At 41.4% G+C, this 14668-nt stretch overlaps 1 protein-coding gene across 2 annotated transcripts; it reads right to left on the bottom strand.

The window, feature by feature from the left end:
- Positions 1-1861: 1861 nt before the first annotated feature.
- Positions 1862-14668, bottom strand: mapk4 (mitogen-activated protein kinase 4; the record flags this gene model as incomplete). 2 transcript variants are annotated; one of them, XM_080467076.1, is made up of 8 exons in its annotated part: positions 1862-2818; positions 3409-3574; positions 3816-4035; positions 4305-4383; positions 4978-5060; positions 7328-7472; positions 13406-13581; positions 14302-14668. In XM_080467076.1, 8 exons carry the CDS (start codon positions 14666-14668, stop codon positions 1862-1864), a joined length of 2193 nt encoding a protein of 730 aa, XP_080323202.1. The 2 variants fall into 2 exon arrangements, with proteins under 2 accessions (XP_080323202.1, XP_080323203.1); XM_080467077.1 differs by having other exon boundaries at positions 3409-3562.

Here is a 14668-nt window from a genome sequence, read left to right as displayed (position 1 = left end):
TCAGTCCTTCAAATGTCACATTATGCTGTGCAAATGAAGATCTGCAGTTTGCCAGCACAATGTGTATCATAAGTTGACCTCTTTATGTGAATTTAATTGCATTTGAAATGAGAAGTTCTAGCTAATTGACGTCACGTTTGACGACTTTAAAGTCTTCTTGCAAACCGACTGCAAATTGGTCAAAGGGTGTGACGGAAAGACGTCAAAACATTCCTTTTTTGTGGTGTTGCTGGCAGTGAGATTTTTATTTTTTTATATTGAGACGATGCCTCTTGCACTCCTTGCAATTGGATTCTAGTGTGTATGTAAAGCTCACAGTCTGCAGATAGTCTGTAGAAAACTCACAGCACAACATCACATTTCAAAGAGCAAAACTAATGGATGGTGAGATTATGCCTACAGAATGTACAAAGCCATATTTCATCTGGATGTAACTTTAGTGCAAGTCCTTCATATTGTCTTTGATGCCATTTTTATATGCTCACTAATGAGTATTCAGTTCAACGAAGGAAGCGAATGTGTGATGCATTAGACTGAAACATTACAAGGCACACGCCAACAGCCTTTCTAACTGACTGTGCAGCCGACTGTATCTTTTCCCCAGTCACGTTACCTTTGCCTGGGAGACATCAGATTTTAATATACTGCTAATGAAGTGGAAAGGGTCTGCTACCTTGCAGGCTAAGAGAACAGTGCTTAAAAATATAAATCTTATTCATATTTTCCCTCCTTGTCGTTGGGCAGCACTGGGAGGCTTTGAGTACAAATCAAGCCCCAAAAAGGTTTTAAAGAGTCTACATTCTCTAAAATACAGGCTACTGTTGTTTGCATTAAAGCTTTCTGAGGGAAACGTTTGGGTGAGTAAAAAGGTGACAGATTTGTGCCTCTCTAAAGCAGAGAGGATATTTTCAATATAGAACAGACGATGACCTTGTTTGGTGCATCAGGCAGGTATGAAACTACTTCGGCTTAAAAACTAGAGCAAACATAAAGCATTCCACATTGAAACAATATACAACTTACTCCATATTAATGTGTGCCCTCCCATTTAACAGAGAATACAAGAACATTTTAGATGAGAGAATAATGCCATAATAAATATACAATAGAATTAAATATTACAATTTTCTACAAGTTTACAGTCTATTTGAAGCTGTCACAAAATCAACTTAATTTTGTATGGGAGAGTTTAAACAGCAATGAACAAAATCCATGTGGCTTAGTGTCGTGAACAACTTAACCAGTTTGTTTGGAGCTGGTCCAATCAGATACATTCAGGAATGCCCAAAATAGGCATTTCCTGTGTCACTATGATTATTTGGTGAACCTCACCATTGGAAGACAGACTGGCTTTCTGAAAATTTGCAGACTGACACTCAGTAAAGTATCATTTATGAAAAACAAATTCAAAGCGTTTCTTCACCAAATCTTAAAAACTTGTGTCAGCAGCTAACTTTTGCTTGTTTGCTTCTTTGTGTCAAATCGTGTCTGATCTTTCCTCAACTTGCCAAAAATATATAAAAACACAACTACTACAGTCAGTGAATAAATTATTGTGGTCGTATTGAAGATCTTTCACATTTGCAGTGCTGGGCATGGTCATGTATATCTAAACAAAGATGCCTTCTCAAGTTGCATTGCCTGAGATCATCTCAGGAAAAAAAAGCTGTGAGATTGCTTATTGAAGTCAGGGACTTTTTGTGTCACGGAGTGGTATCAAAAAGACAAAAGCTGCTAGTTCTAGTGTTAGTGCAGCACATTCGTCCATTTACTCTGCTTATTGGGTAAAGCACTGTAAGCATTTGTAACTGCTACCCTTAATGATGCTTTGCTGTGGTAACCATGAAGTCACATGTCAGCATCACGACTGGGGCGTCTGCGGTGACGGAGTCCTGTGCTCTGGAAGCCTGGGTACCTTTCGGTTAATGTTTGGTTGCTTGCTTTCCTCCATCCATCCTGCCTCTTTGCCTTTCTTAACATTTGCTTTCTCCTTGTTCTGCCGGCACAGTTTCAGCGCTCGGGATATGAACACATCGAGGTCAAAGAGGCGTTCTTTCTGCTTGACGGGAAGTGACTCCAAGGCGTCAGCGTTTAACGGCTTAGAAATGGAGGAAGTAGAGGAAAGGGGCTCAGACTCTGAGGGAGGCAGAAGTGGCGAACCCGGAGGTGACGTTGGCTGAGGTGACTGAGGGGGGAGTAAAGAGGTGGGAGATGAGGGGAGAAGAGAGGGCAGGATATTGGAGGAAGACGTGATAGGAGGAAGTGGGCTCAGCCTGCCCAGGTCATATTCTTGTGATGGTATTTGGGTGTAGCGGAAGACCGAGGCTTGTAGGTCAGTCGGGGAGAGAGGGAGAGGTGGAGAAGAGGTGTAACATGAGGGGGATTGTTGTTCTGAAGAAGGACTGGGACTTGGTGAGTGCAGGCGAGACTGGGTGCTCTCCACCCAGCGGGATATTTCCTGAAATAAGTCCCCCGTCTCCTCCTCTTCTTCTTCCTCATCTGCCTCCTCCCCCTCCACCTTCATCTCCCCCAGATCCTCCACGCTGCCACCGATAGGCTCAGCAGGCGCAGGGAGGCTGTTCGTGTTCCGCTTCCAATGAGACAGATCCAGAATCAGCTTAGGCTCTGAGTAATGTTGTGGCTTTCCTTCACGCCATGCTATTTTGTCCAGGTATGATGGAGACCCGACTTTATAATCACAGGAGCGGCCGCAGTCAAGCTCCCCGAATCCCAGACCGCAGGTCCGTTCCAGAGAGGAGTGAGAGTTTTCCAGGAAGCGTTCGGCCGAACTACTGTGAGAGTATTTGCGTGGGTCAACCTGTATGTAAACAAAAGGAGAGGAAGAAGATGATAAATGATATAGATAAGGCATAAGGCTTAGGCAGCAACAGACCAGGTTGCTCATTACCGTAATGTATTTGACCCATAATGCATCAGGAGACAGTAATTTGGATTTTCTAGTTTTGGGGTAAAAAAAAAAAAGAAGTGGTGAACTACTGTTCTGTTTTTGATAAAACACAATTGTTCAATATGACAAGGACAAAGTCAGTAGCAAAAAGGGTTGTCAGAGACAACCATAAGACACTTAGAACAAGATATATAATAATCAAACAGTGAAAATGTATTTTGGATTGAACAGTCATAGATTTGTATTTTGGTTTCACTGTAATGTTTTGGAAAATCAGAGGTGGGATAGGTCGCTGATCTAAAAGCCAATCTTGGGTTAAAAAACTAATGTGCAAGCCTCAGTGGCATCTAGTGGTCGAATTGCATATTACAGCTCAAATATTTCTTCTTTTCTTTTCACCTTAAATCAAATGAAAAACTTGCATGAAAGCATGAAAATGCCCAATGAAAGTCTCAATGTGAGAAGGATTTTTCTGTCAAGTATAAATGTGTGTGTCTAACCTGAGCCTCCTCCAACAGCGAGCGAGAACTGGCCCGTGGATCCCGCTGCACCTCCTCCTCCTCTGTAGTGTCTCCCAGGTCAGAGGTCATGTGTCCAGGAGGCATGCAGCGACACCGTCCTCCTGACTGCTGCCAGCACATATCTGTTGACAAACTGTTCTCATACCTGGAAACAGAAAGAACTCAAATTTAGCGAAGCCTTAATACTTAACAGTACAAAATTCAAAGTACCAGACATTGTGACAGTTTTTGGTTTTACAAATCAGACTTCATTCGAGCCTGAGTATGTTATTACAGTAAAACGCACACACACACACACACACACACACACACACACACACACACACACACACACACACACACACACACACACACACACACACACACACACACACACACACACACACCTGTCCCAGTGGATGCTGGAGGCCTGACTGTTGCTGTTGCTGAGGCTCTGCTCAGTGATGAGGCTGTCCTCCAGCTCGTCCTCGATGCGGAAAGGATGTGACGACGTGGGCTCGTCATTCGGACAGGAGTACTCCTGGAGGAAAGGGTGGGACAGAGCGGCTTCAGCTGTCAGCCGGTCCATGGGGTTGAATGTCAAGATCCGCTCCAGAAAGTCAACAGCTGGGGGTAGAAAACACGAAAGGTGAGGAGAGACAAGATGAGGAGAAGAAACCAACAGCATTGTCTATGAGTGAGGTAGTTTATGAAATACAACTTCATTCATGCTCTTGACTCAAGACTAACTGACTTATGTGAGCTCTCTGCATGAGAGAAGCTGCAGTCTCCTGTTTTTTTTTCATCACACTTCCATTGCTCTCACTTTGTCTCCACTCTATTTCCTGCTGCTTGACCTCCCCTTCCCTTTCCATCTCTCAATTCCCCCTGCTCACCCTGAGCATCCACTTCAGGCATCAATTCAGAAAAGGGTTTCTTGACTCTCCATCCGTGACTTACATACGAAGGCATCACCTGGAAGTGAAAGTTTCAAATATGTTTTACTTTCATTGTACTTCTTTGGATTCTTTCTTTTTTTTTATTCATAAATGGAAACTGTGATGTGTCTCTTATTAAGGCTGTCTCATGTAAAATCATGTGTTACTAAATTCACGATTCAATTATAGCACCATAAAACAAGCGAGACAAGGGAATATGTTCAGCAACCTTTGTTCCAAATAACACATTACACCGTAGGACAGTTGTACTGAATGAGATGTGTTGATAAGCCTGTAGAAAAATATTCAATGGCAGATTTTCAAGCTGCAAGTCATTAAATACTGGAACACAATTTATTATAAATTAATGGCATATAGTGATGTTAATATTTTACTTTGTGACTTCAGAAAGGTTAAATTATAAACTGACCCTTGAAATACACTTCAAATGTACCTGGAGGCTCTTTAAAATTCAATTTGACTATTCATCCAGATCTTTACTGATGCAACAAAGACAAAGTCTATGCTGAAAATAGTCTTGACCTTGTGCAGAACATTTGAGTCTAAAGCTGTGGGCATGCTGCGACACTCTGTCAGCACCAACACTGCAGAAGCCAGTGGGACACGTCACCTGTAGCAGGTCCTGCCTGTCCTCCTCTCTCAGCACGGGCACTGAGTTGAGAATGAGCTGCATCTGTTCAAGCTCATGGGCTCCTGAGAGAGAGAGAGAGAGAGAGAGAGAGAGAGAGAGAGAGAGAGAGAGAGAGAGAGACGTCCAATCACAGACGAGTCGGGATCAGACAGAGCACCAGTTACATAAGCAAAAAACTGAAAGGTGCGGTGTGATCTTTCCACAGAATGAAACAGTAAGGTTCACATTATATTAATTTATAGTTATGAATAAAACACAAAGCTTTATTTAGATATATCTAATACTATATAAAGCTATAGTACTGAAATATGACAGCAGCAAATCTTTTTTTACTTAAAATCATTGAGATATCTAACTTTTTATTTTATTTTTTTTTTCATGTCTTCATGATAACTGATCAACTTAGGAGTCTTATCTGAGACTGATATCGCCCCCAACAATCTGGGCTGAAACTATCTTTCTGGTTAGGCTAAAACTGTGACATAAAAATAATTGATCTCTATTATGCTGAGGCATGGTTGTCCAACTTGAACGGGCCCCGATATAACACCACCTTCATAAATGTAAACATTTTGGTGTTTAGTATTCACACATCGAGAGGAATTGGATGCTGAGCAAATTTGACATTTCATTTTTGTTATGCTTCGCATATCTGTACGAGTGGTAAAAATGCAGCATTGCAAGTTTTCCAGCGTTAATCTTCAACCCCAGCGTGTTCTGTCTAATGCACACCAGCGGGTGGTGCTATAGATCAACAGCAACGAGGACTTTTGGATGAGAGAACATCGTGAACGAAAGCGTCCCCTTTCCTTGCAAGTCTCTTGGTTAAATGAAAAGCAAATCCAAACGTCTCCGACAGCTGATGTGTTAAATTGTATCCTGTGGAAACAGCTGATGCTGGGGAGTTCATGACGTCAGCCTGTGGCGTAGAGGGCTGGTGGAGGTCAAACCAGCCCGTCAGGAACTACACTTGCTTCAGATGGTGAGAATTTCTCTGTCATCATTGTTATTCTGCTCAGGCAACGAAGAAGCCTGCAGAAAGAGAGTAAAGTGTCTTCTGTGGAGGACACTGCTTGACTCTAACAGGAGGCCACCCCGCAACGTGATGCAGTATGTGATGCATACATATTTTTTAATGAATACTCGTGAAGTAACAAAAAAGACCAGCTCAAATTTACTTGAATACAACTGATTGTAATCATGTTGTAAATACGTGTACACATTTGTGAATTTAGTTTTAGTTACTGAAGTTTCAATGAGTTTGTCACTGGTTACCTGCAATGAGAACAGTTGCAGGTTTATAGAGTTTCAATTTCAGCCAGAGCTGCTCTATTTCACTGGAAGAGGAGCACTCCATTAATCCTAAACTGCCTCAGTCCTGACGAAATGAAATACGTTGCAATATCAAAAACAAAAACTGTACCATATATCCATAGTACACGCAAGTATTAGTGGCAGTAAATAGTAGTTTACCTTTATAAAAACCTATCAAAAAATTGGTAGTGTATCTTTTTCAAGTAGTTCTGACATAAATGTTTTAGAGCATCTTCCTCCAAGTGATGTGATGTTAGCTGTGAATGTAAAACTGGATAAATGCTATACAGTAATCTTAAAGTAACTCAGTCCATTGACAGTAGCATTGCCCTTTCTTCACAGTGCCAGTAATGCATTAACATTACACAAACAATAATCTATCACCTTTTTTGTTGTCTTCTGCTGTATGCATGTTAGTAGTTTACCTCAGCTTCGTCTTGATGTCAGTAGTTAATATAGTTATTAAAGAGTTACTCACATAAAGAGTGAATATGTCATCTGAGTGACCCACAGAGGGATAATCGCTCATTATTGTAAAACAGCTTTTTGTACATTATAAAAGCATCTGATAGAGTATCACTGGAGTAAAATTGTACTTTTTTTTACTCAGTAAATATCAAAGCGACTCAAGTGTTCATGTGGAATAATCTTGATTCACTGTTTATTCATCCACAAGGCTATTGAGATTGATGTTTAGTGTAACTTTCCTTTGAAACCACTTTACCCTATTTGCTGGAATTTTCATATAACTAAAGGACTTGCAAGATACGTTTACCTTTGAAAACATTACGCACATATTGTTACATTCAAAAAGCACTAAAGTATGCAAACAAAACTATTCCAGATCAAGCCATGAACAATCTACACACCAGAAAACAGGTTTCTCTATTGAATTTACTTTTTTTTTTTTTTAAGGCTAATAGTTTTGCAGAAATGGTACTAAAACTAATCTGGCCAAACACCAAATTTATCATATTAGAGCTCTAAGAGATTGCACAACAAATGTTTGAAATACCTGCAAAAAGCATGCGTCCAGTAAGAATCTCAGCCAGGATGCAGCCAGCAGCCCACATGTCTATGGCCTTGGTGTAGTTGTTGGGTGACAGGAGCAGACGGGGGGAGCAATACCACTTAGTTACCAAACCCTCAGACAGGTAGCCCTGGGGAAGTGAGTGGGGAGAACAAAAACAATGGTTAAAAAATAAGGAAAAAGTTGAAAAACCCAGGATCATGAACATGCAACCACTTACACTGAACCTGTAAGTCTGCATGCAAATTAAAATGAGTCATTTTCCTTTTTTGCAATATAGCTGAGAGTTTGTCAGTAGTTTTTTTTGTCAGAAGCATCTTGAAGTGAACAATGTTGGCTTTTAACTTGTGCTCAACAAAGGTGTTATGATTTACACCCACATAGGGTATTTGACATGAACTACACGTTATAAAGTGATGTTTGAGCGCACGCTGCAGCAAAACAACACGCCCCTCAATTCCATCGGAAGCCACCGAGTTCAGTCAAACCTTTGATGCTCAGCTGTGTAACGACATAAATCTTTTCATTAGCAATAATCTGACAGAGCTCCCTTCTGCTGTTTACTTGAGTTCACCTTGTGAATAATGACAATTGTGAGTATGGAGATGAGCCACAGGGAAGCGGCACCACATAAACCAGATGAGGCTTTCTTGTTGCTATTATTAGCACTGTCGTAACCTCTTCTGCATCACTCCACCTCTCACTTTGACATCTTATAAAATATTGTTATACTTTCTTATATACTCCTGCTGAGACAAAAAATATTTTACCGCACTGAAAGGCTGTTCTTTAGAGTTCTCGTACAAGAAAGATAAAAATTAAACAAAAAAACACATCTTTGTATTCCAACTCGCTAATTTGATTCGTAACAGTCATTTTTCCATTTGAATAAAATTCAGAAGAAAGCGAGCGGCAAAGTTGTACCCAAATATTTCTAATAAAACGCAGGCTATGCCTCAGCCAACTTTTATACGCCTCCTTAAAGAACATTGCGTTTTCACCTGAAGATGTCACAAGGTAATTGTGCTACTGTTAAGAACAGCTTCCTGTCTCACATAACACAGGAAGGCTCATCACAGTCTGACACTTTCATGGTGTTTTGCTTCCACCACGTTCCCCTCTTTCTACCAATCTAAATGGAGTTCCAGAGCATCATTTAATTAAATAAAACAAAATGAGAAAAAACTGGTATGCAGTTTGAAGTTCACAGTTTTGATAATGACCATTAAGTAAAATATTTATCTTTATTCTTTCTTGTGTACACTGAAACATTGCACAATCATCATATCTTTATTGTTATATTATTATACAATATCATTTAATGGTTAGAAAATCAGTACCAGTTTGAAACCCAGGCGGCAGTGCCAAATATTCCCTGTATTCCCTATTTCAATATTCCCTCTTTCTTTCTTTTTTTTAACTGCCTTACTCTTCCTTCTCTACAATCTGCTCTTATCTTCCCCCACTTGCCATAACATGTATGCTGTATTGTGCCATTTTCTCTCTTATAGTTCACTTATCTCCCTTTCCATCTGCCATTTTAATGCAAAATTATTTCAGCTTCATGCATAAAGACATTATAAAATTAGTCTTCGTCCAGATAAGGTATCACACACAAGCTGCGTGTCACAAACGAGTGTGACCTTTCTGACCCCATGTAAACATTCGGCAGGGCAGAGCCCTCATTAGGATTATGCTTCACATCTGTGTTGAAAGGGTTTGATTTTCTTCTTAACATCTTCAAAACTGTATGTTTTTTATTAAATCATTGTCTTCAGAGAGAGAGAGAGAGAGAGAGAGAGAGAGAGAGAGAGAGAGAGAGAGAGAGAGAGAGAGCGAGAGAGAGAGAAAGAAGAGAATCGTTCATGATCAGCAGGTGAAAAGCCTGACTCAATGTGTTTATTCATTGTGGGCCTCCCACACCACTGCTCCCACTGATACGTCACTTCCAGCAGCGTGCCCCTGCACTGAATCTGGCCGGGTAGAAAAGGATTTATTCATGGAATAGCTGTAGGAGTTACATTGCTCCTAGGATATTGCATTTTCTGAACTTTTCTGTTGGACTGAATAATTCAACCTCTTTTTATATGTCTAGTTAACTTGTAGTGTTGTCCAATGATGCACCTGGGAGTCATATGTAATGCCCACCTAAGTTTTGAGATGCTATTTAAAGTAAAAAAAAATTTAACTCAGGCAAATATATATTTAAAAAAAAAACATTTTAAATTCCAATTTATACTCAGTTGTTCAAGCTTTACTGTTGATTTGACTGCTGTGGTGCATTTTATGTATAGGAATAAAGTAGAGGTTCTTCCTTCGACTCCAGCAGATTCCAAATGCTGAGCACTTGCTTTGTAACTATTTGCCTCTTGAAATCTGTCTTGTTTTGACCTCAGCATCATGACTCCCTTATCCTTCCCTTTCCCATCTGTCTATGTATACTTGCTTTCGCTGCACTGTCCTTCTGCAAATGCCCTCCATCTTCACTGCCCGTTCTCATTCGCGCAGCAGCAGATAACAGAGGAGAAACTGATGCTGAGTGTCCGATGATGGTCCAACAAGCACCCACTCACCTTGTCTTCTATCTGTTCGGCCCTTTTGCTCATCCGTCTTGTCACTGAGATCAGGCTTCTGCTTCCTGGCGAGAGTTTGACTGTGATTTTCAGAGAGTGTCTCTGTCTAATTAGATTTTCAAGATGGGGTATTAGTCTATGATTAAGTTTTATATTCAGGTTTAAAGAAAAAAAAGAACAATTTTGACAAACAGGCAAAATGTGCAAGTGCGGCTTTTAGTGCTACTGCGATACAGCTCCGCACTGTAAAAAACATGCCCACACCTCTTTGCCTTCTCTTGTCCCACTCAGCCTTCTACTTCCTGTCTTAATATCCCACCATCCACTGACTCATCATTAGCTCTGATTGCTTTCCCTCCTCTTTCTCCTTTCTTCAGACTTCACCCACACTGCACTTACCTCTTTCTTACCCTCTTTCTTCTCCCCTTCTTTTCTTCCTGTCCTTTATCCTGGTCATGAATAATTTCTGGGCAGATTCAATGCTGTCTCAGCAGGTGACATTCACACATACACACTTGTACCAAGGCCAGGTTCCTACCTCTGAAGACTGTAAACAACTTCACAAGTAAATGGGTTTTGTTTTTTTTCAGCCTCCCGTTTCCCCCCTGTTCTCCTCTCAACCCCCTTCTGTCATCTCTATTCGCCTGAGTAAATGTTTGTCTGCGTAGTCAAAAGCATACTTCGAGACAGCTCATCAAACAACCTTATTTCAATTCACTGCCAAAGCACAGTTCTCAGATAAAGCCACTGTGATAGCGCAGCGGCCATGTGAGATACCACACAAATATTAAGAAAAGGCTGGAGTGATTTCTTTGAGCAGTAAATTGAAAATAAGGAGCAGCATCAGGGAAAGCAACAATCCTTCCGATCTAATCTTGCTGTCAAAACATGACGTATTATACAATCTCATCGGAGTCAGCTGTGATGTGAAAGTCTCTTGGGAATACGATATAAATGAGGCATGAATACAGTGTCATCAGCCGTGTATATTTGTGACTTTCCATCACAGCTGAAGTCAATACTTCCCACGTCCATTAACACAAAGTGTGGGGAAAAGCTGTGCTTTTGCTTTGCATTATTAAGTAAGAGAGAGGATGCTATCACATTCACTGCAGGCATCTGCTTAAGTGTCAAAACTGCATCACAAATAGCTCGGCGTCATCTTAAACACATCATCATGATCATCATCACACAGGCGGGCACACGCTCATAGTAATACAATTTTATGTTAATGAACAATGACAAATTGATGTTATGGCGCTTAACAGACTCATCTCAGCTGAGATAGTCTCAGAACTAAGACTATCATCTCTCTATCCATCCATCCATCCATCTCTCTATCCATCCATCCATCCATCCATCCATCCATCCATAACACTGCCACTGTCAGTGAGGATCAAACATAGATAAACTTTGTTTGTTCTGCCCTGCGGGACCCAAACACATTTAATCTCTTTCACTTCTTCATCTCTCCTCTTTGCACTTTTGTTCCCTTCCTTTTCATTCGTCCCACTTTCTTGCTTTTGTACTTTTCACCCCTCTCGTTTTCTCTCACTTTCTCTCTCTCCGCCTCCCATGCCTCCACATTTCTCACCCTTGCTTCTGCTCAGTTCTTTTACATCCCCTCCTCCTCCTCCTCCTCCCCCCCCCCGATGCACACCCCTGTGTCTGCACCCAGCTGATCCCCAGTCTTGCGTTCTGAGCTGACAAAGATCGTCTTTCACGAGAGCTTCTCTTCACATGCACCGACCTAAAAGTCACACAAACATAAAAAGACAAACGCACACTCACTCCTCCTGCCCCGCTCGTATTACAGTACTGCTGTGGGATCTTTGTGCACAATACAGCAGAACAATGGAAGAGTAAATTGTCACATTATTCTCTCAGAACCTTTTATCTATGATGGGCGGGTTAATCACAGTGTTTGATCAGCGCAAAACCCGACACCGGGTCAGGAGGTTCAAATCCAGGTTTGGGGCGTCAGTGAAAGCCAACTCCAAAGTCCACTGTTATGGACACAAGTTGGCATCAGACTTGGAGATGTGAGATCAGAAAAGCCGTCATTATCATAATCAGGATATCCTGTTTGGCTTTACTGGAGTTGAACTGTAGGTTTTGATTCATCTCACAATTTATGATTCACAATAATGCGACCTGCTTGTTTTATTCTTGTGAGCAGGATCAGACATCAAACATCACCCAAGATCTCACATAGGCTGACACATTAGTCCAGCTAACCAAATGTAAAACCAGCAGAATATGTGTGCACCCCACTGACAATCCATAGGAAGACTCTTTTGCAACGGGATGCGACCTATAGAGTTTGCTACACCTGAGAGGGGTTTATATTGTGTAGTCTGATCAAGACAGAACGTTAGATGAACAGCTGTCTTTTCCCTCTTTTCTACACCTCGATGAAATGGAGCTGAGATAATAGACCTTATTACAATATCCTCCCCCGATTCATCTATCGGTAGGAGAACAGCAGAGTGCCTCAGAGCAATGAGAGAGTGAAAAATCCCTCTCCGCTTCGCTGACTTGAATATTTATAGCATGATTTTTTTTTTTGTGTGGTAGAAGTCTCAAAAAGTATGAGCCAAAATCAATCCAGCCAATTCTACCAAGTCTTAAACTTTCATGCTGGCTCGTCAAGGAAAGATTAGAGATTTATGAATTCATTTAAAACTTGCAAAGAGATCACAAACCAAAAAAGGAATCATAATTTCAGATGTTTATTGGCCTCCCAACAAAATAAGACTTTGGCGCTCTGGCTACACTTTGCATAGCGAAAGAAGAGATTAGTACAACTAATCAGGTCACATTGGGAAATGTTTGTGTATGTGTAATGCCACAGATTTGTGCCATAATTGGTCATCACTTTAAAGTATATTACAGGTGAAAGAGGTCAAACTCCAGCAATACGTGTCATACAAATGTCGTCACTAGAGCAAACACTTCATTAGTACACCAACATGTTTCAGCTTGTGTTTTTCATCAGGGTCATCTGGATACAACACGTAAGGGAAGACATGTTGCCTCATTAATGAATAATCACTACAAGTGTTTGCTCGATTTTCCTAAGTTAGGATTTATTTTCTTGTCCATGTATTTCGGTACTGGAGTTGAAACGGAAGAGAAAAGTGCAATGCAAATGAAGAAATGCAGCTTTTTTGTCAGTTCTATTTGATTTTCCATATTCGACTCATTCAGTTGCTCATCACATTTGCCTGGAAATGATTGAAATTTGAACCGTACAACCACTGGAAAACTGAGACAGACTTTAATGCACAGAGTCACCACTGTGTGTGTACTTTGCCATGCAGTATATTGTGTGTGTGTGTGTGTGTGTGTGTGTGTGTGTGTGTGTGTGTGTGTGTGTGTGTGTGTGTGTGTGTGTGTGTGTGTGTGTGTGTGTGTGTGTGTGTGTGTGTGTGTGTGTGTGTGTGTGTGTGTGTGTGTGTGTGTGTGTGTGTGTGGGTCTCATGTTTACCTTGTGAGAATAATGGGGGTCGACTATTCTGGCCAGCCCGAAGTCTCCGATCTTGAGCAGCAGTTGGTCCGTGTTGATAAATATGTTGGCAGGCTTCAGGTCTCTGTGCAGGACATTGGCCGAGTGTATGAACTTCAGTCCCCTCAGCAGCTGGTAGAACAGCAGAGTCGCGTGGCCTGTTCAAGGGCAAAACATTTGATATCAGGACACACTCCAAACATACATAATTGTTTACAATTTATTGCGATGAGTCAATGCACATTTTCACATGTACTGCTTCTGCCATATTGTACCTGGACGGGATAAAATATGTTACTCAAACAAACAAATGTCAAGCACATATTTTTGTAAAACATAATATGAGGATAATCTCAAATTAACTTTGATTTTTGAATATTACTTTACTCTACATGTGTGATCATTTAAATGAAAAATATGGAACAATTTTAGCCTTAAACTGTCAAAAACAACACACAAATAATCACCAGAATATTGCATGGAAATGGACAAGCTGGCCAGCGAGCCACAGCCTTCTTGTAATACCACACTGTATCACGAGATGATGTATTGGGTCACTTTATAACGTGTTCTGTCTTCAAGAACAAGAACGCAGATACGCAATAAACAGAACAGGAAACTTGAGAAAAGCTAAAGGTCTTAGCGACGCTGCCGAAGCATGGAGGAGCACTTGTTTTATTGATTGCCCAATTTCTTCAAAATACAACATTCTTCCATCCATCAATCCTCCCGATACACACTCCGTTCAACCTCAGGTAACAGAGGGCTGAAGCTTCTGCTTGTGAAGTCCGCACAAACTAGTATCGATAAGGTTCTTGTTTTTTTTTTTTTATTATTACTTTACGCATTTAACTTATTAAAAGTATTTTCCCACGTACCTGCAGGTAGCGGGCCTTGCTCCAACAGACGAGCCAGATCAGTCTCCATGCACTCCTGGATGATGTACAGTGCGGTCAGCTGGGTCGGGTCCCGGGGCAGCGGTCGCCCGTGTGGCGCCAAAACCTCGTGAACCCGCACCACGTTTTCATGGTGCAGCCGTCGAGTGATTTTCACCTCCCGCAGGGCGTGTTTGACCGTCACTGCATCTCGCATCACCAGCTTTTTAATGGCTACACGCTGTCCGGACCGCTGGTCCACTGCAGACAGGACCAAGCCTGTGACACCTGTGCCAAGAGGTCGAGGGTCAACAAAGTGACTGCTGAGGTCGAAGCCGTGAAGGAAGGGAGGGGTGTCCTGTCGGGCCAT

This window comes from Lipophrys pholis, assembly GCF_963383615.2.
Source record: "Lipophrys pholis genome assembly, chromosome: 7".
NCBI lineage: Eukaryota > Metazoa > Chordata > Actinopteri > Blenniiformes > Blenniidae > Lipophrys > Lipophrys pholis.
This window is presented reverse-complemented; position numbering and strand designations above follow the sequence as displayed.